The 27,884-nt window shown below is 40.3% G+C and overlaps 1 protein-coding gene across 2 annotated transcripts in view; it reads right to left on the bottom strand.

The window, feature by feature from the left end:
- Window positions 1–15,841, bottom strand: part of sema3fa (sema domain, immunoglobulin domain (Ig), short basic domain, secreted, (semaphorin) 3Fa) — an 80,775-nt gene extending 64,934 nt beyond the window's left edge. The window contains exons 1-2 of one of the 2 annotated variants that reach the window (XM_041783010.1): window positions 15,822–15,841; window positions 13,800–13,953 (exon numbers count right to left, since the gene is read on the bottom strand). In XM_041783010.1, the coding sequence (XP_041638944.1) occupies window positions 13,800–13,953; window positions 15,822–15,830 (163 nt within the window). In that variant the 5' untranslated portion in view covers window positions 15,831–15,841. Of the gene's footprint in view, window positions 1–13,799; window positions 13,954–15,427; window positions 15,721–15,821 lie in introns of those variants that run through there. The other variant, XM_041783011.1, reaches the window with a different exon arrangement.
- Window positions 15,842–27,884: the final 12,043 nt, after the last annotated feature.

Raw genomic sequence — 27,884 nt, 5'->3', positions numbered from 1 at the left:
AACGCCTCCCTCCAGCAACAGCAATGCAAGATAGTCCACCACTACTCCTTGCAGCCCAGTTTAGACAAAAGATCTGTGACACAATGAGACTTTTTTAGAACTGGTGATGGTTGAAGCGGTCTGACGAGGTTGCCATTGAAATCAGCTCGTCAAGTCAAAAACAGCTGATAACAGGATGTTGCAAGCAGGTCAATGTGAAATAGGAAATGGAAACTGTGTTCAAATTAGAATTTAATTAATTTTAGAAATTGTCAGTTCTTTTCCACTTTATTTTTTACACCAAAACTTCAGCCCATAAACACTGCTGTAGGGCTGACGGCTTCCATTCGGTGGGCTGATTGTTTGATCGAAAAGCTTTTGTCCAAGCAAGATCCCCCTGGTCAACGAGTCGACCAGGCAATACACGTGCTGTGGAATTGCGTTGCCACCCTACAATGGTGTTGACAAGGGGGATTTAGTGATGAATAACTCTTGTGTAAAATCTAATAAATGCAGGTAGAAGAGAAAGATTTCAGAGCACTCACTCGTAAAAATAAGACATTTTAAGACTTTTTAAGGATCTGTAGGAACCCTGCAGCTGCAAATTCTTACCCGTCTAATCATGAATCTGTGGTCTAAACGAACTTCATGTCTCATTTCATTTTAAAAACTCAGCTCAGTGGACAAGACAAGTTATCTGCACCTTGTGTGATCTAGTATTTACTTTTTTGTCCTTATTATCTCTACAATCCCTAACAAGTTCCTTTTCCAGTGAAGTTCCACACAGGAAGTTTTAGATGGTACAAAAGTCCAAATTAAATAAGATGAATTGTGATCAAGAACAGGAAATTCAAGATTAACAGTGATTTTAAAAAATGTAGTGGTTTGACAGCCCTAGTTCAGACACATGCATTCAAAGTAAAATAAAGGGCTGCATCCCATTTTGATTTATTATTATTAACAAAAACATTTCACATGAAAATAAATCACATCAAATGCTCAACTTAACTTCACAGCCCACAAGAAATTTTCAAACTTAATCTCATCTGACCGACCATTCTTATGTTTCATCTCAATCATGCATGTAGTACAAAGTCTGGAAATTGTGAATCACAATAACTTGAGCAGAGATTTGATTGAAAATGTTTCCTTTGTTCATTCAAAAGACTTTGGCATACAAAATCAAAACTCTTGCCATTCTAATTTCCTTTTGTTTGATGAATCAGTCTTATGACTCATAGTTCAGATCAACTTTGCTCCTTTGTTACATGTTACTCAAGTATTACAGATGTTTCTTGCATCTTGCTTTCTTTGTCCTTTTCTGTTTATTTTGTGTCTGTTATTACTGAGTACTAAATAGCACTTGTTTTCCTCTGTGTACTGATATAATGATGTATTGTTCTTTAAGCGGTCACTGAAGGCAATTGAGCTTAAACCCAACAAGTTTTGTAAGTTGATATGATGTCTACCAGGGTGTTAAAGTAGCAAAAACATAAAAACACACACAGTCAGTAAGTGCACAAAACATGACAGAGTGCGTGTTCCAAGTAGTTTCCCACCCCAAGTGTTCACAATGGTAACCACATGAGCGAGGTCACGGCACTGCCGTAACTAGATCTGGACACTGACAGACAAATGATAATGAATGATAGCTGTCTGAGTAAACAAGTAGAGAAGTGCCCTTGACCTGCTGTCTCCTTAATTTCAGTCCAGGGTGCACCCAGTACCCCTCCCCCTCCCTCAAGGACTCCTTCTCCTCTGCCACATCTGGAGATCCTGTCTAGAAAAAAACAATCCTTCTCTTTTTCCCAATAAACCCTCCCTGGGAAACTTCACCAGATCACCCTGCAGCCTCTTCAAAGTCTATTGTTTGAGCTCATTTATTTTCTCGTTTGTCTTAACTAAGCCTCCTCGCCTCCATGCCGCTTCACTCCGGGTTTTTCCTGTGAGCAGACAAGACGGCAGACACCAGGGGAAATAAGCTCAGCGCTGTGATTACATCCCACCTTCTCCTCTGCTGAGAGGAGCATTTGAACCCGATTTGGTTTGTGAGGAGTGACAGGTAGATGCTGCTATGGCAACGGAACCAAAGCAGTGTCATATATAGAGAGAGCTTTGCAGAAGCTGTGCAAGAATATGAGCACACAAACATAAACAAGGCACACGTAACCGCATGGACTTGACATAAATATTAAAAGACTTTCTCCCCATTCCTCTCTGAGTAAAAGTCATTAAAATCCCCTCACTTACTCAGTCTCTAACCACAACTACTGTCCTCTTCCTCTAACCCACCTTCCTCTTCTTCTGCAAGTGCAGTCTCTGCCTCTAATAATTTGTCTAATAATCCACTTTTCATAATGATTGAACGGACCCAAAGGAAATCAGTGACAAAGACACAGCAACAGGAGCCAATCAAGCTCTTCAAAGAAGACACAAAAAAATGACATTTGTCTGATGTACCACGGTCGCTTACGTCTATTTTTATCCTGTCTGTCACATTTCAATCCACAAAATTGGCTGCAGGAGAGACCAAAGAGACAACAGGATGTTTTTTTATGAAAGCCCTGTCTATCACACACTCACTTTAACACACAAAAACACACATTCATCACAGTGTGTCTGTCACACACCTCCTGCTGAGTGTTGCCCCCCTTTGCACAGCAGACAGGCAACTAGGAAGGCTATTTATCGAGTGAAGGCATCTCATATGTACAGTCAATGCACACATAAGATCTCTGACACAGAGCTATTGACACTGACAGAGTTGAACAGAAGTATCGCTTAATACAGCATTTGGGTTTCTTCACCTAAAAAAGCCTGTTCAGTGAATAAAATGATGTAATTGTATTTTTAACACTTTGTTTTGATTTTGGTCTATTACTCTTATCTGCAATTTAATTTGTCTGAAAAGTGCTTTATCAACAAAGTTTGACTGGTTTGAGTAAAAAAAAAATCAAAGAATTTTTATTCCATTTTTTTGTTCTTTGCTGAAAATAGGCCAATAATAACAACAGAGGTCATGGGTGCTGCATTTTCAGAGTGATGTGTACAGTAGACTTAGAAAAACACATGCCATAATACTTTCTTTTAACCTTCTTTGTCTGGTGAAGTAACATCCGAGGATTTTTTTACATAAAAAAAGGGACACAAGCATTGGAAAAGGTCTTCACCTTTTCCATGGTTGTATATCATGTAAATCTTGGTCACCTGGGTTAGGATGAATGTAAATTTCCACAGAAAGTTAAACTTATGAAAACTAATACAGGGCCAAATGGCTGAGCACCAGGCTATTCAATCGGAGGCCCTGGGGCCCCCAAGGTAATTATTATTATTGGACATTTTGTGCCTTTATTGACCGAGGAGGACAGTGGACAGAATCGGAAACAGGGATGAGAGAACTGGGAAAGACATGCAGGAAAGTGTCACAGGCCTGATCATTTTTAAAGGCCCTTTAAGTAGACTGCTGACGCTTAAAGATGACCCACACAAGTTTTTATATCAAAATAACACAAGTTTATAATATTTGCATTATCAATGGTCACATTTATTCCCAATTTGTTTGATCCGCCAAACACTGTTGCAGTTCTTGTTTATACATCCCCTCTCATTCCTGCCTAACACATGCACTACTCTCCACGCCGTTGCCACAACAGTGAATTCCAGCACTTGTGGACATGTTTTTTATTTTCAAACTCGTAACCCATAAAGCCAGACAGAATACCTATTCTACTTAGAAAAGAGTTTGTGTTGTTACCTGTTTGTGCAGACCTGTGTGCTGACTCTGCAAAGATTGCATATTGGTGTGCAAGGACCAAAGTTAAGTAAACAGTTTTAAGACAACTCATGCTAACGGTGACATCACTTATCTCCAATTTTTGCCCAAAGACTTTGGGGCTAACCCCAAGTTGATAGCAAAGACACTGCATCATTTTTTGTGCTGAAACAGAGCAAGAGAGAGCTAATTTAGCATCACTAATGGTGTCATGCATTTTAGGCAAAATGAAAGGGACATTTACAGCTGACCATTAAGTCATGTATGCTTGTAACAACTGAGGGGGCAGTGCACATAGCTAAATATATGATCAATTATATATTACTTCATTCTGGAGGAATAAATAGCAAAGTTTTAATCTTTTCCTTTAGATTTATGTATCTTTCTACTCTTTGGATGGAATTCAGACTTTAAGTGCTTGGAAAACTATCCAGATGGCAGACAACAGCTCACCTAGCCTTTCCCACTTTCCTTGGAATTAAAAAAAAATCTGTCACTGATATCATTAGTTTAACAGTCAGCATTTATTATGACATCCTGAGTAATCCACCTACCTCAATACAACAACCCTAAAATAACTTCTGCTTTTATCTCACTTCTATATTTTCAGATTTTGCTGGCACAGTCAGAAAATTCTTTTTTATATTTATCATTGAAAGTTGCTGATGTAGCAAAGTATGTGACATTGAAAGCCATTTCTTATATTTGATCCAATCCATTATTATACACAAGGAGGGCAAAACATGAAGAATACTTCAGCAAAATGCACTCCAGTACAGCACCACCAACATCCACTTTGGCTTTAACTATTAATATAAAGTAGAATAACCTTTTCTTTACCCATTTAAATGTAGAAGCATTGTAAGAGTAGCATTAATGCTACCACTCTTGAACTGCATTGCATTAGACTGTGGCTCCAAAGTTATGGCTGATAAGAGAATATTGAATGTTTTACAAAGAGATCAACAAAAGAAACCCAGTATTTCTTTTCAAGCCTGCTTTCTAAGTTAGTGCTGCATTTTCTGCATATTAGCTGAGCAAAAATGCAAACCCTTTCTGTTGCACATGTCCACCCACTCCCCTTTCATACATTCCTTTGCTGCCTCACCGTTGTGCCTTCCTCTAAAGGAAAGTCCAGGCACTTCAGAGACCTCCCATTTCGCCTTTCGAGTGTGCTAAAACAGCACGCTCCAGCTGTAGGCGGCATACTGGGTGCTCTCCTGCCTCACCTGACACTGCCAACCTCTTATCACTGAGCAGATAGAGAGGGTGTGAGTGTGGAGTAAAGGCAGGGGAGGAGAGGGAGATAAAAAAAGAGAAAGAAACAGACAGGAGGGACACTATATTTAGCACGGGGAGCTGTCACCTTCTGTTTCCCTCTCCTGAATAATCAGACTTTGACAGCATGCATCCTGCAGAGCAGAGGTTGCTGGGATGCACCCCCCCTCCTCCTCCCTTCCTCCCCCAGCAGCATCTCTGGAGAGAAAGTAGCAAACTATTGTAATAATTGCTGCAGGCTTGCGTGCCACAGCCACCACACATTGGTCTGTGGAAACATTGTGTAGTACCATGACATTTTCTAATGGAGATAATTGGGAGAGGGGACAGAGTACTGGACCGCTGACTTATGCAAACAGGTACAATGTTGAATGTGTTGTGCATATGAAGACAGCCTGCTGCGTCCAAGTACTGTGTGTACGATTGAGTAGCAATGTGACCAAAAGATAAAAGCATCCTGCCTTCATAACTTCTCAGAAACTGGAATGCATCTAGGACAGAGACAGTATGTAGCTGTGACAAACTTGTTCCCATCATGTACTGATGATGATTATCTGCTGGGAAAGCAGTAAACAAGCACAGCTGGTAGCAGCAGGGACACAGAGGATATGGATTGGATAATGCAGTGTATGTGAGTGGTTCAGATGGAGTGGACACAGTGGACTTTAGTCTGGGCAAAAAGATTATTTGCTTTCACAGAAAACCTAGTAAACCAGTGTCGCTGCAGACTTGTGCTTGTTTGACAAAAATAAACATGTAACTCTTCTCTCCCTCAGACAGCCTGCCGCCCCTGCCTGCACTACTTTCCAGTCATAGTCAAAGTATTGGTTACTGTTATTCCCTCTTATCCTCACAAACCCTGGTAACGAAACAACTGTGTAGAGTTGTAGCTGCTTATAAAACATGCCAAAACGAATACTGATTCCTCTATAAGGGCTTTCCACAAGCACCAGCTGTCAGTTAAACAGCTGACCAGTCAGTTTCTGTCTGCTGCTTTTTTAGCTTGACTAACAAGTTTCAAATCACTTAAATTCAAAATGTTTCCTTGCAACATAAACTTACTGTGGTGAAATCATTCACATTTTATGTTTAGCTGTCATGTAAGGCTTGTGCATGTCCTACGCACAATGCAAGCAAGCGTCACTGTCAAAATAAACTTGATAAACTGATTCCTATTTTACCTACAGCATGTGAACAATCCTTTGTGATGTGACGTGACACAGCACTAAGTTTTCACCTGTCCTCACAATACTATTTTCCTCAATGGTTCCTGACATGGGCGAGGAACAAGAAAAGAGGTAGATGACAAGGGATCAGGAGTCTCTGAAAGGAAATTTCCTTGATCATCTTGCACTTTTATCACTCAACAGCGCTTGTTAGCTTTTTTTTTATAAATAGGACAAAGTGCTCAGTAGTAATAGCCATATTCATTTTTAAAATGTTATGCTCTGACTTTTGTCAACTCTTAGGAAAAACCAATCAGTTTAGAGTTGTCAAAGGCTTGTAAATAAAAAGTGCTATCCTTTCATTTGTCCACATTCAAAATAAAAGCAGGATAGATGTCATACTATTTAGGGGAATCTGAAAATTTCAGGGCAGAGAATAACATATTAAATGAATATTTCACAAGTTAAGTATGATGCAACACAATGTAAGACACTTGCATGCGATTAGGAAACGGTTGAATTTTAGTCTCTGGAAGTCTGATTTTAAGTGTATAAAGCAGCCATATTACTCTCATGAGATCTTTTACATAAAACCATCATTTTTGAAATTACTGTGTCAAAAACAAAAATCTAATCTTCCTGCTTAGTGTGAAAATTAGATTAGAATAGTTAGTAAATAACTTTATTTTACACACAGTTAAATTCCCACCACAAATTGTTGCTTAAACAATTGACAAATGCAGGAAATCAAGGAACAATGGTCAAAATTTCCTTGGTGACAACCCAAAGATGCCCGTTTATTAGTTGCGCTTCACTTTGTTTAACAAACCGTGGGTGGGTGGAGGGGTAGGGGCTAATCCAGATTTGAAGCAAACACAAGATACTGAATTTTGCGCTGTACAGAAATGATTATCACTCAGTGAAGAAGTCCTTAAACCAAGTAAATCATTACTGTTTGCCACTACAAGTCAACCATGCCAACCAATCAGCAGCAAGAAGCCAACAGTTGTGAAGTGGAAAACCTCCCTCACCAGTGGTTCGTTAAGCCTCCAGAGGGCTGAACAGTGATCTCCAGCATCCCAGATCCACCTCCATGCTCTCATGGCCCACTACGCCCACTACATTGTCTTTCTTGCCATCACAGCCCAAACAGCATTGCCACCTTCAAGAGAGCTTACTGTATATAAGGGCCAATGCAAACAAGGTCATGGTACCACAGTAAGTTATTTGAATGCCTGACCTTTGTTGTGTAGTACTTGTCAGATAACATGAACAACAGCACAAAAAAAAGAATCTATAAGTTACCACCTAACATGTACAAGACTAGATCAGCAAAAGTTAAAGGTATTCCTTTGTCTACATGAGTTGCAGAATCAACACAAACCAAAAGCTACTCAGAGTGTCAGTGGACTCTTTGAGTGCTTTGTCTCAAAGAAATGAGAAGTAGGAAAGTGTCAGTTAAGGTCTTGTTTTGGCTAGATTTTTTTTTGTTTGTTTTTTTTGTTTAGCTGAAAAAGTAAGCGCCTGTTTTTGGAGGATATAGTCTCCAACACACTTGTCAAAGGATTGAATCTGGACCCTGGTCCTGTTTGGTGCATGTCTTCCCCCACTCTCTTCCCCGTATTTGCTGTCTCTGTTCAACTTTCCTATTGAATAAATACAAAAAGCCAATTCTATGTGCGATATCAAATGAGACATTAGATCATGAAGGTAAATCATTCAAAACTGCAGCACAAGAAAATAAGACAAAAATTTCTTGATTCTTCCGTGGATATTTATAAAAAGCTCATCTCATATACATCTCATTATGTTAAACATCTTTAATGATGGATGTAATACAGCCACTATAATGTGTAATGTGCTTAGATGGTGTGGCTAATTAATGACATTATCTGAACAGCAGGAGGGTTTCAAAGAGAACTTGCAGAACAAATGCATTTTCAATCTCTGTGCTCTCAGTGCTGATAAGCCAATCACAGCAGCAGGTGGCAGTCTGTTCACTTGTGGCAATTTGATGATGTTCGTTTGCAGGTGAGCACCTTGTCCAGGTCTGACCCTGCCTATATGCTAACTATGCATAACGCATAGGGCCTCATCCCTGTGGGGGCCTCACTTTGAGCATTTTTCTCTCCCCTCTCTTTCTCTGAGCATCAGTCCAGTGTTTGCATGATAAATATGATCCAGGTATTGCATATACAACGTTAACCAAACATAAACTTTACCTGGCCATCACACAATAGTAAATTAACCCTAAAGATGTCTTTTTTTGGAGATCGATGCCATCCGTGATCAATGAAGTGAGCGCAGTGTCTGCTTGCTCTCGCATTCTCTCTTCTGATATTTGCAGCACAGAAACTGTCATTGCATCTGTCACCCATTATTCTGCAAGCTCTCTTGTCAAACATTAACTTCTACCATCGCTTAGTTTGTGAATTTATGATAAAACTTCATAAAGTTCCCGCGCTGGTTCTGATCAGGAATTTACTGACGTTGAACTTCCTGGCGCAGATCAGCTGTTTTGTGGGTATAAATGAATAAAGACAACGTATAGTTTACGGTGTTTTAATAAAAGCCAGACTACTGATGATAACACTGAAGAAGAAAACCAGTGAGGAAGAGAAAGAAGCAAGATGGATGAGCTGCTGTGTCTGAGTGAAGGGGATTGGGTGCATGGGTGTGTTTGAGGGGGGGTGATGGGGCAAGATCCTGTGGTTTATGCCAGTTTAATTTTGAGGAGAAGACCCTAATAAAACAGATGGCTAATAAAATGGTATTAATGTTATGACGAAAATAATTAACCCACTGTGATTACCTTAAAAAAAGCACAGATGGAAAAAGACAACATTATTTTTATTATTATAACAAGGAATGTGATCATTTAAAGCATGATAATTTTTGTGACTTTTTCAGATAAAAACTAGTTTTGCTGGAAGACAGGTCTGTGGTAGTGTTTGGTGTGTTATCCTTGATGAAGACCCAATTACAACTAAGAACAGTGTCTCTTATATGCATCTAACAGGTTAAATTGCAAAGACTTTGTTTTAATTATTAATATAATAATATTTCTCATAGTTATAAAGAGATAATTTTGCATAAATATTGTTAAATGAGTATGTTGGGTGATGGTAGTCGGGGGGTGGGGGGTCGCAGTGTTGGGGAGCCTCATATCAGAATCTGCTTTGGGCCTCACTTTGGCCAGGAACGGCCCTGACCTTGTCTGTAAAGTATGTCTGGAGTTCACTGGCTAAATTATTAATTGACTCTGATTGGCTGGCAGACAGGTAAGCCTGGGTTAACTGTCAGCAGCTTGTTGATTTACTGAGATTTGATTGCAGCAAGTATTGGCTAAGGCTTTTTGCTCTGGAGTATACCATTTACACAAACGTAAAAGAGGAGAGGTCAAAATCAAAATTTTACTTTGGTATCCTTCAAACAATCAAAAGAAAATGTGCCATATCTCTTGATTTTTACAATAGTACTTTCTCGTTTAGCAGAGAAGTCAAAAAGTCAGCAACAGGACCACCTACAGAGAGGAATGAGATGAGTTAAACTAGAAAAAGGGCCCCTCCAATGTACTACACACACATAAATCTACCTATATAATCACATATGAGGTCTATTGTTGCAGTAAAGTTCAAACTCAGTGAAAGCTCCCACTTATCCTGTGGAAACATAGGTAGAGGACATGCTGCCATTGCTGATTCTAACCCTGAAACTGTCGGGAGAGATGAGCCGATAGGGAAGTCTTTGTTGAGCTGTGACAATCATTGTGGGACAATTTGACAGAAAGTGAAAAAAGTGGAAAGGCTGTCATAACCTTAAGATTGTCCCTGAGAACTAGTCCAATTACAGGACCGCCTGCTTTTCTTCCCAGAGCTAACCTTGCACCCAGGTGTTCCTCCAAGGACCAAAGGGGCTGAAGGAAAAACAAAGTTAAACACTTTCAAATGGGCCTTAACAAGCTATTACCTGTTAATATGCTGCCATTCTCCCACAGTTTGAGGGCAGTTAACCTCGGGTGTGACTGGCTTCTGTCTGAAGGGTCACAACCTCGCCAAGCCCCACACACTAAAATAGCATCTGATTACAGACCTTGTTTGAAAGTAAATATAGGACTTCTCGGCAGCTGATCTGAGCCGGACTCCTCCAGGCATCATGACAGAGAAGACAATAAGAGAAGCTTTTATTTTCTTTGTGTCATCTTTAACAGATACTCCAGTTGAAAAATTACTTTATCTTACGTGCGGCCCTTTTTTAAATGGTCAAAATCTGGTTTGAGAGATTCACAGAAGTCCAGTGCTGGGTCTCTTTTGAAGTCCTGGTTGATGATCTATCTCTGTGAGCTCCGTGTAGACATTCCTTTGGTCTTAGCTTCTGTTTGCTTTCTTGGTCCTTATCACAGTTAATAACTCAGCTTGCACTAACACACTCAGTAGCTGCTTTGGGAACCTCAAAGGACTAAATTATCAGCTTAGCTTTCTTACACTTGTTTGCATTGTAAACTTGAGGCTTTAAAGATCTGCAGGCATCGAAGCCTATTTTATTCTTCACATCTGAAGATTCTGTTGACTTTGAGCTTCAGTGTTGATGAAAAGTAAAACAAAGCAAGCATGTGAAATTGAATTTATTGAAGAAAAAGTTTAGGAAAGAAACCCATTGAATCAATCTGATTAAAAATAAAACAAAAAAATAAAATGCTTATCCAAGGACTTTCAACAGTTGATTGTTCACAACAAATGTTTGGTTCAGCTCGAGGTTTCTGTTTGTTTGCCCTCACCACTAACACTTTGCTAAAAGTTGCCAAATGTAGACCTACTCTCTTTGTTAATGTCTTGAGATAACAGTTGTTTGGAATCGGCGCTATACAAAAAAGATTCATAAAAATTGACTGAAGTACAGTACAGGATTTTCCTGGATCTGTGCAAAAAAAGTTTTTAAAGCTCATGATGATAATGAAAAAGACTGACATTAACAGTAATTCCAGCAAACCTGACCTTCAAATTAAATATTACTTGTATTATTATTGTTTTATATACACCCATCTGCCACTTTATTAGGTACACCTGTTCAACTGCTTGTTAACCAAAAATGGCTTATCAGCCAATAACATGGAAGCAACTTAATGCATGTAGGCATGTAGACATGATCAAGATGACTTGCTGATGTTTAAACCAAGCATCAGAATGGGGAAGAAAGGGGATTTAAGTGGCTTGTCTTGTTGATGGCAGAGGTCAGAGGAGAATGGGCACACTGGTACGAGATGATAAAGCGGCAACAGTAACTCAAATAACCACTCAATACAACCAAGGTATGTAGAATACCATCTCTGAATGCACAACACGTTGAACCTTAAAGCAGATGGGCTAGGCTACAATTCACACAGGCTCACCAAAATCGACCAATACAAGATGGGGGGGGGGGGGGGGTCAAAAAGTATGACTTACACATGTACAGGACATACAGGACATGATGTGACAGCCTACCCTGTTTTGACTGTCCTTTTTACATTTGATAATCTTTTAGCTTTTAAATCTGCAGAGATTTAGGAAAACATGCACTTAATATAAAGTCCCTGGCCCAATAGCTGAAAAGTCAGTATATGGTGTTAATATAAAGAGAAAGATAAATAAATGGCATTATATGCAGGATGTGATTTAGAGGACAGTGTTTATAGCAGATGGTTCCACTGAATTGCAGAGTTTACACTGTATATATCCCAGCCAAGATATTATCTATTACTTCTTTTGTGTATATATGCTTATAATCCGTTGCCTGATGCTGTGATAGAGAGCAAATATTTTGAAAGAAAAGACTAAGTGTTGATTCTCTAGTGTCAAAATACTGGATTCCAGCCAAAAGCAGCAAAAACCTTCTCGTTTAATAAATGCAAATAATCAGTAGGAAGTGAAAGTGTGTAACCTTTATGAAAAATCATGTGAGGCTGGGTCACACACGGAGGCAAAATCAACAAAAATGCACTATTAGTTGCTAGAACTAGCCGCCTACACTTGAAGCTCATCTCACTGTCCCTTTTTGTTATCTAAATATAAATACTCATTGAAAATTTGATGCTTCTTTTTTCCTCAGACGGCACTTATTACAACAAATCTATACTAGCACAGAACACTTATCATGGATCCTAAAGCCTATTATTTGGTTAAGTTAACCGGCACATACATAATTAATAAAAGCACTTTGCAGCGCTGTTCCCCGCAGAATGGTGCAATACCAATACAATTAAAGAATGCACAGCCAAGGTGCATTTCTAGTCTCTGGCTATCTGAAGTTGCTCTGTGAGGCATAAAGTACCCCCAGAAACTAATTAAAAACAAAAAGAAACTCAATTAGAAGCAGCAGAAAATAAATGAACTCTTTCTAACTAGTAAATGTGAGACCAGTGGGGGATGAAATCCAACTCTATTAGAGAAGCAGAGGATGAGATGGGATTTTTAGGGAAAAAACATAGGTAAGTGAATTATCAGAGTAGCAGCAAGACACAAAGTCAGTGAAAAAGCCTTCCAGGTTCAGGTTTTCATCAGTTTGGGGAAAACATGACAAGAGGAACAAATTAACACAATAAAGTATTGGCTTACTTACTTACTGACTTATTAGGAAGGGGTGTCTTGAAAAGATACACATCTAAGGATCATAAAAAATAAGATTTTCCATCATTTGGAGGAAAAAACACACCGTTTTATTTGGTGTTCATGACAGAGTTGTCAATGACTGACAGTGTTGACAAAGACAGAAGCTCTAATTAAACTGTCTGTCTTCTAAGATGCAATGGAGACGAATTAATCCATGAAAAATCTGACTTGCACACTGTCTCAATTGACTTGTTGGTTATCAACGGATTTGTGTAAGCTGCACAGAGAGCATATGTTTGCCTGCAATTTTTGAAAATGACATAATATTGTGTGTCCAAGACTTACATTTTTGTTCCTGTGAAATGTATGCCATTAGACTTTTACCAGTATCTATGGATATTTAAAATTCTGGGATCATGACACTCCTTGTTCATAATGCTTCTAATTCAACACAGCTGCACATGAGTATTTTAAGAAACAGGTATAAAACGTTCCATAAAAGCTTTACATGGACACACTGGCTACACCAGCCCTAGGAATGAAAAAGCTCAAGAGACTATACACCATGGAGACCTATTTTAACAGGACACTTCCACACACACATGGTCTCATGTGGCACCAGCAAACATTCATAACATGCTGGATGTGCCCCAAGTGTGTGTCCAGCCAAGTGTTAAATCTGACTTGATTTCAGAGGAGAGCCGAGGTCATACAAAGGACCTGTTTGGGCAACTGATGGCAGCCAGGCGATTAAAAGAAGACACGTTCTCTGACCCTGAATGTTCAGCAGCACATCTCCTCGCCCCTCTTTCTCATCAACACACAATCAAATTCTCTGTAAAGCAGCAAGAGAATAGATGCCAAGTCTTGAATTCAGCTGTGCCAATAGTTCACCCATTCCAGTTATGGAACAAGAGCGAGGAATAAAAGATTTGATTGAGTACTAAACCAAATCAGCATGTCTGCAAAGAAAAACAAAAACTGAACTAAGAGAGTCACAGGGTTTCTGGGTCTTACCTTTGAAGGACAGGAAGATCCTGGGGGCAGAGAGGGGCTCGGAGGGGGGCAGCCCCCCAGACGTTAGGGCCAACAGGGCCAGCAGCCAGCACAGTTTGTCCCACAACATTGTCCCTCTGTGTATTAACAGAGGAGAGGAGGAAGAGTCCAGGAGCTGAGGGACACACAGGGATGAACGTCAGACAATGTGCCTGAACTTCTGCCTCACACACTAACTACAGAAACCATCTCACTGAGCTGAAAATGCTCTCTCACAGCCAGTGCTCTGATTCTTAGAAAAGCTATGGTTCTTAAGTGATAAAATAGAAATCGATAGAACTGAGATAGGATCTGTTTTATGTAACAATCTACTGCTGGAAATGCCTCACTGTGTCATTTCATTAGGGCATGCAATATATGCCAAGTTACCTGAAGCAGAAAACCAGAGGGCTGTAGGAGTCTGGGAAGAAACTCAACTGTCTCAGAATTGAATTGTCATCATTGCTGCTGTGGTTTCTGCTTGGTCTCTCATTTTACTGTGCGTTTCCTAACCGCCCACAGTTATTCTTGCCTCTGTCTGCTTCTGTGTACATCCAGGGAGACAATCTGAATGAAGGAGTCTCTATCCAGCTGGGAACGCCAGCAAGAGCCACTACATACAAACCATTCTATAAAAGTAAATCATACCCCATGCAAATTGTTTTTTTTTTCTTCCGTGAATACCCAGTCAATAATCTACAGTAGCCTACAGCCAAAGGAATACTGCAAGCAGTGCAGGAGTTGCTCATGAAGCCCTGTGCGCACTGTCGTGCACACACAAAGCGCATCAACATGCTTTTATCTGCCACAAAAGGGAGCTGGAGTTAAATTTGTCCCCCATAAAAAAAGAGTGACAGACTCTACAACTTCAAAGCATGAATAAAAGGTGCCACAATTGTGCGTGAAGGCAGCGTAAAATAAACAAAGAGCTGTGCCACGCTTGGACGCAGTAAAACACGTTTAGCTGTAATTATCCATAAACTGAACTGATCTGCTCGTAAACGTGGATCTGAGTCTGAGGTCAAACTGTCAGTCAGGGTTTAAGATCAAGTTCCACGTTGAGCCCTGAAGGCACAACTCCAAAGCAAGACCGTTCACCAAAATAAAGCGTGACTGAGCTTTGAGATATGAGGGCATGAACATGAACCACGCGACATTTATAAGCGTACCTGGGATTTTAAATTGTGTAAAGTGGCACCAAGAGCTTCTTATATGAGTGAAATCGCTGCGCATGGCAGATTTGTTTTTTGTAAATACAGCATCACATGCAGCATAAACTCTCAATGAAACTCGTCCACCAAAATACATTAATATAAGGGCATTACTACATCCCATACGGATGAGAATTTGACGCACAAAAATAGACTAAATCTGCTTGAAATTAAGTCACTTTAGAATTATCTAGTCTGAGAAACAGAACAGATAGCAAGACTTTAAAGAAAAACATACATCAGAGACTATACATCCACATTCAGCGCATGCATCACTGCCTTATCCTCGACTCTGCACATGAGGTGTCCTGTTGATTTTGGATCAAATCATTAAGAGTAGCCCGAAAATACTAAAACTGCTTCGCCATGAATTGTAACAGCTCTTCATGTATGACCTACCTTCTAGTTACGTCCAATGAACACTGTGATAAAGCTGTTCAACAGTTATAAACCATCCACCCAGATCCTTTGAGCTCCTCTGTCCGCACGCACGAGTATCAGTGTATCCGCTGCAGATCCTGCACGATTATCCCACAGCCAAACAAAGCTTGGATTTAAATTAACTTGACACGGCCGCTTTAACTTGAAGTGAGCTCTAAATCGCATCAAAGAGTCCGTATTTCCCGCTAAATGATGTTAGAAACAAAGAGTTTTTCCTGGTGATGAGTGGCGGACGCAGACTGACCCGTGCGTAGCGGCGCTCAAGTAGAGTGTGCTGGGAACAAGCGGCTTCTGCAGGTGGATACACTGAGGTCCTCCGCCAGTGGACACACCCATGGGGGAGGGAACCTACCTTTTGCATCTCTGCGCTCCGTCCAACCCCAAAATCAAGCAAAAAAAACACAAGTCTGCAATGCATTTTTTTTCCACACACCACTTTAAACTTTCTCAAAATGGTTAAGAATGATCTGTTAAGGCAGACAGAGGAGACGTCAAGGTTTCATGGTTCCATCATAAAAGGGAGGGGCTGTGAAAATGTTCTGCTACAACTAAAAAATCAAAGTGTTTCCTGTTAAATTATCATTTACACGAAATCCAAGGGTAATTAGCTTCAGATACTTAAGCACCAAACTTCAGCATATCAGGATTTCCCATTAACTCCTGGGTTAGCATGAGTACTACCCTCTTGAACGGTTCACTAACATACTGATGTAACTGTGTCTTGAGTTTTCTGAAATGTTGAATGCCACCTTTCGCTTTTTTTTGTTTTGTAAGTATGCGGATGAGTCTGAGTCTCCTTTCCCGGTGGGGTGGAAACACAGTCATTCCCAGCATAATTTTGGCTGTGTTTCCATTCAAAGTTTTGGAGTTTATAGAGTTTGAAAGATGCACGCCTGGTCGAGGAGACGAGTTAGAGCGTAACACAGAGAAAGACAGGGTATTGTAGCAAGAATACTCACAATGCTGGATCCTGTCGGCAGAGCCCTGACAGGATCCAAGGGAGAAGAAAAAGTGGCACACTGCCTCCAAAAATCAACATAGATTTGAATCGTTTCACTGATAAAACCCTTGAAAAGGCCTATGCATGCCTTTCTTATCAAAAGACATTAGTATAAACTACTTAATAACTGTTTTATCATGGTTTTAGTCACTATGTGCTAATTTAAGCCCCCCCCCCAAGACCTTTGGCATTCTGGGAGGTTGGGAGCCAATGGCCTTGTGGTTAGGTCGTGCCCTATGCACACATGTTAAAGTCAGCAGCTCCTTTCCTGCATGTTTCAAACCCACTTTTTCCTGCCTGTTTCCAACTCTTCCCATTATCCTCTAAAACTAAGACTAAAACTAAAATTAAAACAAAGGCTGTCGAGATTAATCGTGTTAATCACGATTAATCAAGGTTCCCAATTAGGGCAGTCATTTTAAAAATCACGATCAATGGCATACTTTATTGTCCCCCTCAACACACTTAAGGCTAACTTAAGGTTAAGGCACGTCAGCATCTCCGTACAGTCACAGTTAAATAAGTCCACACACCGCTCCTTAATGTCTCATTTTATTTTAAACTACTTAGACAGCTCAGTGGAAAACTAAGAAGTCATTTGAACCTTTTAATGTTCTATTATTTTATTTTCAATCCATAGCAAGGTTCTTTTTCTAGAGTTAAGTTCATGTGAAAATCTTCAGTCTACCTATAAAAGTAGGTCAGTATCCAAACAGGAAATAATTAACCGTTAGTTGAAGACAATAGAAAAATCAAAACTAACAAAACAAAAAAGTTTAAATGCAAATAATTGAATTTTTAAATGCGATAAAAGGTATTCATGATTAACTACAGAAATTCTGAGATTAATCGCGATCAAAAAGTTCAATCTTTGAACAGCTCTGATTAAAACCGATCAATACATGCCAACAACCATCATTTTTGATTTAAACATGCCTTTAATGTTGCAATTTTTGTACAAAGAATGCCACCTGACAGAGGGGGGACCTGTAATGTAATGTATAGCTTTAATTTTGTTTGAGAGGATTAATAGTTTACATAGGCAAATTGACCCATACAGTGTGTGGGGGGCTTGCTAAAATATGGTCTTAAACAGATCTAAGGTGTTTTGATTCAATGAATAATGTTCGGAGAAAATGTTTTCCATGACTGCTTGAAAATAACAATATAAATGAGGTCATCTCACAACTTGATAACTGATATCTTTTTGCTGACAGAGCCTATTTGGAGTCATTTGAAGGAGCTTTCAGCAGGTCTGAGCAAAACAATTGCTCAGTATCTGCTTGTATTGGCAGTCTCCTGTGGGGAAAAGTGTTGGCTCCTCAAATAAAGAATGAATCATTTACTGTATGTTGACTCAGGGGGAAGAAAGAAGAAAACCAAGGCACCAGTGATTCAGTATGAGAAAAAGCAAATTTTCAGTTGATACTAACAGCTGCCGTCTGATTTTGTGGCGCAACAGGAATGTGCACATGCACATAAGAAACTACTGAAAAGTGGCCAGATGCAGATAAGGTAGATTTCCTCCGACACTTTGTCAACCCGGCAGAGGATCACTGCCTCCTGCCTCAGATAGGCATCAGATATTCATGGGCAAATGGAGCCTTAAATCTTTTAATCTCACTCAATCCCTTCCCTGATCACACTGGCTTATTTTGCTTCTTATCCAGTCAATGCACAACGCAGCTGACACCTCATATGCATGCTTATTATTCCATAAATGATTAACATGGTAGCTTTGGTTACATGCAGTGTTACAGACTTTACTGTTGCAGGTATGGGAAATATAAGAGCAGTGTTTGGAGGAAACAAAGGCTTTTTATCTTTTAATCATGGCTGTTGACTTGATTTATTGTCTCATTTGTGTTCACAGGAAAGATAATGTTACAGTGACAAAACCATAAAACTTAACAGCAGAAAAACTGACTGGGTGGTAATTTCCCTGAAACTGCTACTCCATTTAAAAAACCAAACTTTATTACACTCTGAACTTGAGTCAACATTTTGCAAATTATTTTGCATAATTTGTGGTTCCCTTGTTTCTTTCCCTTTTACATTGAAAAAAATCCTTTGACATCATTACAAAAAGAGATGCTAGACACTTAGACTAAATGTCAGTAGAAAGATTTGGCTTTTAGTGGAGCTTTTCTCTTTAAAAGATGTCTTGGAAAAACAATTATCACATTCACCCATTCAAAAGAGGCTTGGCAATGTGATTCCTTGCTTTGCTGCTAGTAGCAGAAGGAGGAAGCAAGCTCAGCATCAGCATTTGCCATTAAAAGTGTTAAATTTCCCCTGATACCAGCAAAGGGCTCTGGGAAACAATTACCTCCTCACTTACGAGCTCATGCACACATCGCTGAAGATATTAGTATTTTTCAGTCCATTTAAAATCTCGGCCAATCTTGAAAAATCATCAGCCTCTTTTTCTGCTCGCACTCTCGTACAAATACAAAGAGGCACCCTGTTAACATATGCAGGTGGGCGTTCATGTTTGAAGGGTGGTCTGAGCACCAGACTGCACTGAACCAAATACATAACAACTTTTATACATATCTGGAACACAATTCCCAATCCCTCAGGATTCACCCAGAATACATCAGTCAAAAAGTAGAAATCTCTTCCCAAAACTTCACATATCAGGTGTTCAAACAGCCTTCAATTGAAATATTTGTGCACCAGCCAAGTCTAATTGTGTCATTTGTTTCTGAGCTCCATCTTTTCCTATTCTTTCTCTCGTTCCTCTTTCTTTTTGTCTTTCCTCCTCTGTCTTGCAGCCAACAGCTGCATGTTGTTTCCTATATTTCTTTTTAATCAACAATATTATTCCCATCTTCAGGCCTCTGGTGGCCTCACCATCTGTCACTTGCGTGAGACAAGAGGAAAGCAATTATTGAATCCTGGCTTTGAGGAGTGCCTGCCTTCATAAAAGTCCCTTTTGCTTTCCAGTTTTTCCTCAAGCCTTTCTGTGTCTGTAGCAACTCAGAGGAGATATTGTGAAAGATAATGTTGAAAGCAAAGACCACCATTGGGTGCCAGACCACAGAGGCAACATATCCAGGGAGAATCTGCTGAAAGTGACGTTAAGACTTTTCAATCTGCAGAGAGAATGCCAAGTTTGTAAATCTAAGTTTAAATACTGACAGCAAGATACTTTTTTCTTCTTTCTCTTGAGAAGATTTATATTTGTGATATTACATCAGTCCATTTTCTCTAAACCTGCCCCTTTTAACGATCATTTGAGTGTGACTTCAAGTTTAACTCATCTGTTTAAAATGTTTGAGAGGATACAAAGGCATCTCTGCAGAGATTATTGTCATTCTTACAGAGTTCTCCCCACATTGTTAATGAGATCCAATTTACATTAAGCAAGAATATAATCAATACCTTTCTTTCTTGAAGACACCGATGGTTTTCGTGGAAACAGGGAATATGAGGCCATTTTCTCATATCAGCTTTATTTCATTCAGTGGATTTCCTGACAACCTTTTTGACCCCACCAGCCCTGAGTGTAATTATTAACAGACTGCAACAACCTTAACCTCTGTCCGCTGCATTCACCACATGATGGGGAGGCAATTAACAGCTGTTCATTACTGGTGAGGTGAAGCGACAAGTGCATTTGCACATCTGCATCTACGTACACATCTAGATGACACTGACAGATGTCGGTACACACATCCTCACGCATCTGACCATGCACATTGCCATATCAGCACGTTACACACACATTACCGAGGATGCACACAGTGTGGCTCTCTGAGGGACACACTGTTTGTGTAGAATTTAATGAGGGAACATGTACTCATCCCTCCACCTCACTGGGAGAGCTGTTACCTTTTGGTGTGATAAGATATTAAAATTTCTCACTGTTTCCACAGCGCTTTGACTAGTATGGCAGTACGCTCATTAGCATTTAAATGGGAAAAAGATAACTGCACCCTTCGCAGAGTCATACCTCCATCGCAAAGCTGGCAGACAGGGAGAAAACTTGAATCAGGCCCTGAAAACTTTGGCTTTTTTAGTCACCTGAGAGCAGAAATAGTTACTTGTATTACTAATATTGTCTCTGCCTGTCCTATTTTGTCTTGAAATATACAACAGCCTCCACCAAATCTAGCTTTAGATATCATTTACAATAATTCACTGGTATTGTATTGAGTATAAATCTCCGCTGATAGAAAAGCCTTAAAATTAAGTTTCACATGATATATATAAACTGTGAGTAAGCAGAATTTAAAGACCATTTTTGACAAATGTAGCAATAACACACAAAAAAGTTAACTGAAATTAAAATACTAAAAAAAGCTGACTCTGAGGTCAGTCTGATGTGTTTGGAGCAGTTTCTGCTTTTCTTTCCTTTGACTGTAACATAATATACACAGAAATTTAACTTTATTATATTAATAAATACAGCAGTATTTGTCTATTATTCTTCAAGCATGTTCAGGCCTTCAGGAGAGACATTCATCCTCTGTTTGCAGATTCCTATTCAGACCCCAAAATGTAATTAGTGAGTGAAGTCAAACTAGAAAAATATTGGAACTTTTTTTTTATTTTCATTGGCATTGAGAGATGCCAGCAAGAACTGTATTGTCCGCAGTAAAACTAAAACAAAAGCATTTTTGTAATGCCTATAACTGTGAAGGTTAGTGAATCTATACATTCTGTTTAGCTTCATCTTCTCCTTTATTTTCTTTTCTTCTGTGTATATTTACCTAATGAAAACTCAGTCTGTGGCTGATTTTCATTTTTCTGTTCCTGTTTGTTCCCCAGTCTTTTATCACAGAAGCTGACTCGGAGGGAATACTGCGAAGCTAAAAGTGGGACAGCTGCCTTCCTTTAAATGACAAGTTTGTCTCATTGTATGTGGCTCATGTGTCTCCTGCCTAGAACAGAGGGAGGAGGGCAGCTGTGGTGGGATGATTTGGTATGAATTAAAGCTGTTTCCTAACAGGCTCCACAAGGTCTGATCCGTCTCCCTGTGTGTCTGGTGGACTCTCTACCCAGTATCAAGCAGAGGGGAGCATGTATGTATTACATTACATCAGCCCTTTTTTCCCCCCGCCGCCTTTGTGTTCATCGTAGTAAAAGAACTGCAAACAATAACAATGGTTTTATATTTAGCATGACATTGTGGCTGAAGGTGGCCCCAGCCATGCTACCTGTGGTTGGTTGAGGGGGTTTGTGTAATATTTTTCCCATGCAGTTTTGTTGGCGTTGGTCTCCTGAGGGTCTGGTCTGTCAGTGACATTCTTCAGTGGGATCTAGCTACAGGTCTCCAGCTAGAAGGAGAGACTGAAGAGAGGAAATGACTGTGCTTTTTGTCTTACACTGCCCCAAAAGCGGTCAGCTTTTTCACTTTAACTCAGTATTATGTAGATTGTGGTCTGATAGGGGAAAACATGGGACTTTTCCAGTAGCCTACTTTTATAATCATTCAAAATGAGTGAAGACCTTCCCAAAGTGTACAAATTGTTGTTTATTTTCTTGCTAATTTTCGCTCATTATGTTGGTGTCTGCTGTTGAAAGATACAGAAAAGGCTACACTACACCACAGATGTCCTCTCTTATGCTGCTGTTTCTTTCCTATTCCTCGGTTTATTGACTTTCTCTTTCTCTTGTAAATGCAAACACGGCTGTTATCTCCTGCACTTTGTCACTCTTCACAAGACAAATTACCAGCATGGATCCAATACGTTGGTCTTTGTGTCAGTTGACCTCTTTGGTCAGTAATTAAATATCTCAAGTACTTTTTTTCTGTTTTCTCATTTGTGATATTTTATCTGCGCCAACATGTATGTATTGTGAGCTTGGTAGCATGTGGAAGTTAGCGGTTTTACTTCACTACAACCTTCCACACTGAACAGTAAAAGCTTGTTAAAAATGATTTTTTTTAAAGGGGACATATTTTACCCTTTTAAGAAAAGTTTATATTGGTCTCAGAGGTCCCCAAAACGTACCTGTTAAGTCTGTTGCTGAAAAAACACTCCAGTATAGGATTTTTCATGTCTAATATCCCTTTATTTCAGCCCTGTTACCAACGATCTGTTTCTGTGTCTGTGGCTTTAAATGTTAAGGAGCTGTCTGACTCCATCCCTGACCACGCCCCTCTCAGGAAATGGATGTAGCTTAATGGATGTGGAGGGTGGAGGAGGGTCAACCGAACCTGGGGGTGGTACTAACTCCCCACATGACATCATGAGGGGAAAATCTGAGAACGGCTTGTTTTAGCACACATTTTCCGAAAGGTGGAGAAAGGGGGGAGAGACATGAGGTAAAGGGCGACAGGCCAGATTCAAACCCAGGCCGTCCGCATACGTGGGTAGTGCCTTAAACCACTCGACCATCTGCGCCCCAGAAATGGTGTTCTGATGTTGCCTGTTATGCAGGAATCAATGTTAAGATTATTTTGCCCATGTTCCTGGTATTTGAGCTGGTTTTGAGGTCCAACATGTTTGCACCATGAGTGAAGTTACCCACTCACTCAGTAAGGTCCCGTCTGTGAGATGCAAACCCAATATCACATGAATGGTATGCTGAACACAATGGAAGAGCATATCCTGATTAGGTTTTACAGTGCTCCGAAAAGCATGCCCTTTTCAGTCTACCCCAGGAATGTGTGCTCTCATTTGGTGTTGAAAGTTTAAATATAAACAGTTTTTGAAATACATATTTCAAATGCCTGTCTTTAATTTAACCTACTTTTGCAGTCACTCTAGTTGGACACTATAAAGTCCCTTGTCCTTCACCCTTCCCCTTGCTCCTCCTCCCCCTCTCTCCCCATCTCATCCTCCTGTCATCACTCGCTCTGATGAGGCCGTGAAACAGGTGGCTCGAGAATTCAAAATGACAGGAGAGATGGGAACCAAACAGTTGTGTATGTGAGTGAGAGAGCGAGAAACAGAGAAAGATTATGCCTGTGTGTTCATGAAAGACAGATGAAGAAAGGACAGAGGATCATAAAAACAGCAAAACAAACAGAAACACCAAATTGTGTTACAATGTGTGCTTTTACTGATAATTTCTTCTGAAACCACTGCCACATTTCTTTTAGTTTGGTTTCAGAGTTGTTTCAGATTCCCCTCTGCCTGTTGCCAAAATACACCTAAATTGAATTAAAGTTAATGAAATCCATCTTGATTCAAACCCTGGACTCTAAAGTATCACAGATGGAGAGCTGGAAGCAGGGACAGAATGATGGTTGAAAAAAATCACGACTTTGGCATCGTATAGTAAGACTGATACAAATATAGTGACTTACAATAAAATACTCTTTATGTAACATGAACAATGGCCTTAAAGAAACCTTTTCCCTGGTCTAGAATAAGAGTAAGTCTGCTTGACATCTGTTCCAGCAGCAGCAGTTGTGTTGTGAAAGATTGTGTAGTAAGTTGTCTGGAGACAGTATGGCACATCAAGCACATACTCTAAACTATGTCTTTCTCTGTGGCTTAGCTCTCAATTTAATTAACTGTGAAAATGTTGTTGGGGGGATGTCACAACTGTCAGTGGATCCCATAGTCAATCCCAGAAGAAAGTCCCGCAGTCACCGTCTGCTTTCCCATCAGCACTCCCTGAGCCAAACACTCAAGTTACCAATCAGTCCCGCACATTTCACAGAATTTCTCTTACAGGATTGTTGTATTGTAACTGAGCCATTTTTCAAAATACAGCTTTGTGTCTGTGATAGCATGGCACAGTATGATTTGGCAGCAACTGCTGTCCTAGCATTCCTTGGTTTAAAATCTGCAGAAGTTATATGTAGTGTACTCAATTAATTTATTCTAATAAGCTTAAAACAAAAAGTAAGGCAATTTGTGTTTGGTACATTATTTCTTTGTTGTAACAATGCTTCTTGGCAATAAATCTTATACTGTTGGAAAGCCTGTTTATTACCCTTTTAAATGATCTCACATTTGTAAGGATCATGCATTTGTGGGATGAGCAGCAGAGCTGAGTATGTGGGTTGCGCCCATGAAAAATGTGCCACTGCCAAACAGCTGATTCTGCCATTGACTCTTGTTTGGTGTTCGGTGGATTGGATGATTGAAGTTGGAAGAAACAAGACATATGGACAATTTAACAATTTATTCATTTAACAAACAGGAGCCTCAAAAGTGTGTGGAAGAACCATACACAGCCACAACAGCCTGGCTCCTCCTCCTCCTCATGCCGGTCACCAGCCTGGTCACGCACTGCTGTGGGATGGCATGCCATTCTTCAACCAGCATTCATCGCAAGTCAGCCAACGTGGTTGTGTTGGTCACTCTGGCACAAACAGCACACCCAGGCTGATCCCAGAAGTGTTCAATGGGTTTAAGGTCAGGACTGCTGGCAGGCCATTACATCCTCTCCACTCCCAAATTCTGGAGGTAGTCTCTGATAAACCCCAATCTGTGGGGGTGAGTGTTGTTGTCTTGGAGGATAGAGTTCTTGCTGCCAGAGTGACAAAACAGTATTCTTGGGGTGTTGTCTTCTTGGGATGCCCACTTCGCAGCCTGTCTCTGACATTCCCCGTTATATGGAACTTGGCCTTCAGTTTGGAGATGGTACTAGGGTTCACTCCAAACAATGCCGCAACTTGGTTTTGCGGGACACCAGCTTGAAGTTGCCCAACCGACGGGTCCTATCCAGATCAGTTAAATGTGGCATGCCGATTCTTGAAGCAGACATCTACTGACCACTGTAGCAGGGCCCATGTTCACAGGTGCTGCCAATCAGGCACCTGACTGGCAGCACCTGAGGGTACCAGAAGCTCAAAACAAGAGTTAATAGCAACAGCAAAATAAGCTGTTTGGCACTGGCAGAGGAGATTTGGCACATTTTTCATGGGCGCAACCCACATACTCAGTTTTGCTGCTCATCCCACAAATGCATGATCCTTACAAATGTGGGATCATTTAAAAGGGTAATAAACAGGCTTTCCAACAGTATAAGATTTATTGCCAAGAAGCATTGTTACAACAAAGAAATAATGTACCAAACACAAATTGCCTTACTTTTTGTTTTAAGTTTAGACTGTAAATCTGAAGGGAAAAATGCTCAACTAGAAAATGCTGCTCGACCAGTATTATACCCTGTTATTACCACATGCTGACAGCTTTACAGTGAATCACTAGAGACCATTTCCAGCCTTTAACTGGCACATCTGGCTCTAAACTCTGCAGTTAAATGTAGAGCCTCTGTCGGACCAGTTGTGCCAGCAGCTGCCAGCCAAAGTCAGCTAACCTCAACTTGTCCTCTGTGTGAGTTTGACACAGAAAGGTTGACTTGTACATATTAGGATCTGCTGCTGGCTTCTGTGGACTGAGACTGTTGTGCTCATTTGTCAACTGTGGCATGGAGGCTCCCTCACTTTGTTGCTTTGAACCCACCAAGAGCAGTCAGATGCTTTATTGCCTAAAACCACATGGACACCAGCTTTCACATTTAGCAATACTTGAAAAGTTGTGCAACATAAAAGAAGCCAGAATCCCTGTTCCCATGTGTCTCTCCTTTTCTCATTTGTAAAGATATGCTGTATTTTATTGTTTCTTTTTCAGTCTCTTAATCTAAGAATTCTCTAAAGATGTGTGACAGAAGTTACATAACCTTTTAGCGAAATGTGTTTCTGATCCAAACCAACAGGCCATGTCAGCTCAGCCAACGCTTAGATGCTCCAGCAGTTTTCTTCTAGGCGTATGATGGGTGTTGGCCCATGTGAATAAATTCCACATTAGCACATCTACTCTGAAGCAAAAGTTGACAGATTAAACTATTGAATAAATATTCTCGCCTCCACAAACGTAGGGCAAGTTTCGCTGTTGCACAATGTAAGCTGTTCAGCATACCCTGTCTATGTTTGAGTTTTGCAAAGCTGTGCTGCAACACAAAGTTGACAAGCTCATTTCCAAATTAAAAGGAGCTGTTAATGGAAACAATACTGTAGTGTACAATGCAGGCTGACAGAAGCAGTTGACAGGCTGGTGTTGAGTTTGACAGGTCTCAACATCACTTCCTTTTCTGAAACATTTTAACAGACATTCTGAGCAGCTCACCCTCTAAACACACACTCATACACACAGTCCCACTCACTCTGTACGTAAACCAGCAACACATGTAGCCGGCAATCTGATTGGAACAGAGGAGGCGATTAGACAGACAGCCCAGGGAGAGGTGGCGCCTGTCATGTGGAATGGATCTCATTAAAAGTATGCCCCAGGTCACACTTTGATGGACAGGGAGACGTCAGTCATCTGCCAACTAGATTAGCAGGGACTGAAGCCCCCCGTCCTACCTCTCTGCCCCTTGGGAGCCCACAGCATACCAAGTGGGTCCAGGCTGACTCTTATGAGTGCCCTGCAGCCTCCGTCAAACCTCTCACCTCTGGCTTGCCAATCACAGAAACAAACGAACACATCCACCTTAAAATCTCAAGAGGAAAACCCACCTGCTGTGTCCAAAGGCAGGTGGTAGCAGACCTTTTCTTTCCCACCTTATCCCTTGTGGATGAGCTTGATATTCAGTCTCAAAGGCCAGGGGCTTTGCTGAGAGTTAAACATGTTTCTGTCAAAAACTGATATCATAATTCACAGGCTGTACTATAATCTGGAGTTTTACCTATTACAGGACCACTAAATAGTTTATTTTGTGTACAGTTGAACTGCACACATTTTCTGAATATTATATACAGATCGCGACCCAAGTTTCCTAACAATTTTCAACAACGCATGTTTGATTAAGTGAATATGTTGCAGTTTGGAGCATGATTGGACCAAAACGCCTGATATAAAAAAGAAAAGGGACAAAACTGACTAATTTTATACTCTCTACCCCCATCATTATGTGTTAATTTTTGCCAGTTTTCCAGAGAACTTGTGAAATTACTTCATCATTGTGGGAAAAGTAGCAATTTATTGCAAGAGGGGGAGATAAATTAGTTGTATTACTGATCAAACATTTAAATTTACCCAATTTCACAGTAAAACAGGATAAAATTCACCTGGGAAGCCAGATGGATGCACATCCATCTGAAAAACCTCCCATACACAGCGTTTGGGAAAGGGCAAAGCCTTTGAAAAAAAACTCGAAGGGTGATTGGATGAATGTTCTGTCTGTCACATCTTTACGGGCCAATCAGAACAACAAAACACATGACGTCACCGTTACCGAGCTGCGCGCCTACCAAAAGAGTAAACTCCACAGAGAACTACATAACTCCGGGAACCGTGGCGACTGTAGACATCAGTACGACTTTTGTTGTTATTTAAGAGAAAACAGCTCACTGCTGTTCTTTGTTCTTCTTTTAATGAAGAAATGTAGCCAAGTTCTGATGAAACTGGTGCTTTAGCAGCATCCACGCTAATGTCTCCCGCCACAGTTGCACCAGCCTCTTGTTGCTGCTTGCTTACACCATGACTCCGCCTGTACTGC

Source organism: Cheilinus undulatus, linkage group 3 (assembly GCF_018320785.1).
Source record: "Cheilinus undulatus linkage group 3, ASM1832078v1, whole genome shotgun sequence".
In the NCBI taxonomy this organism is placed as follows: Eukaryota; Metazoa; Chordata; class Actinopteri; order Labriformes; family Labridae; genus Cheilinus; species Cheilinus undulatus.
Note: the sequence above shows the minus strand (reverse complement) of the source record. Positions and strands in the feature narration are given on the sequence as shown.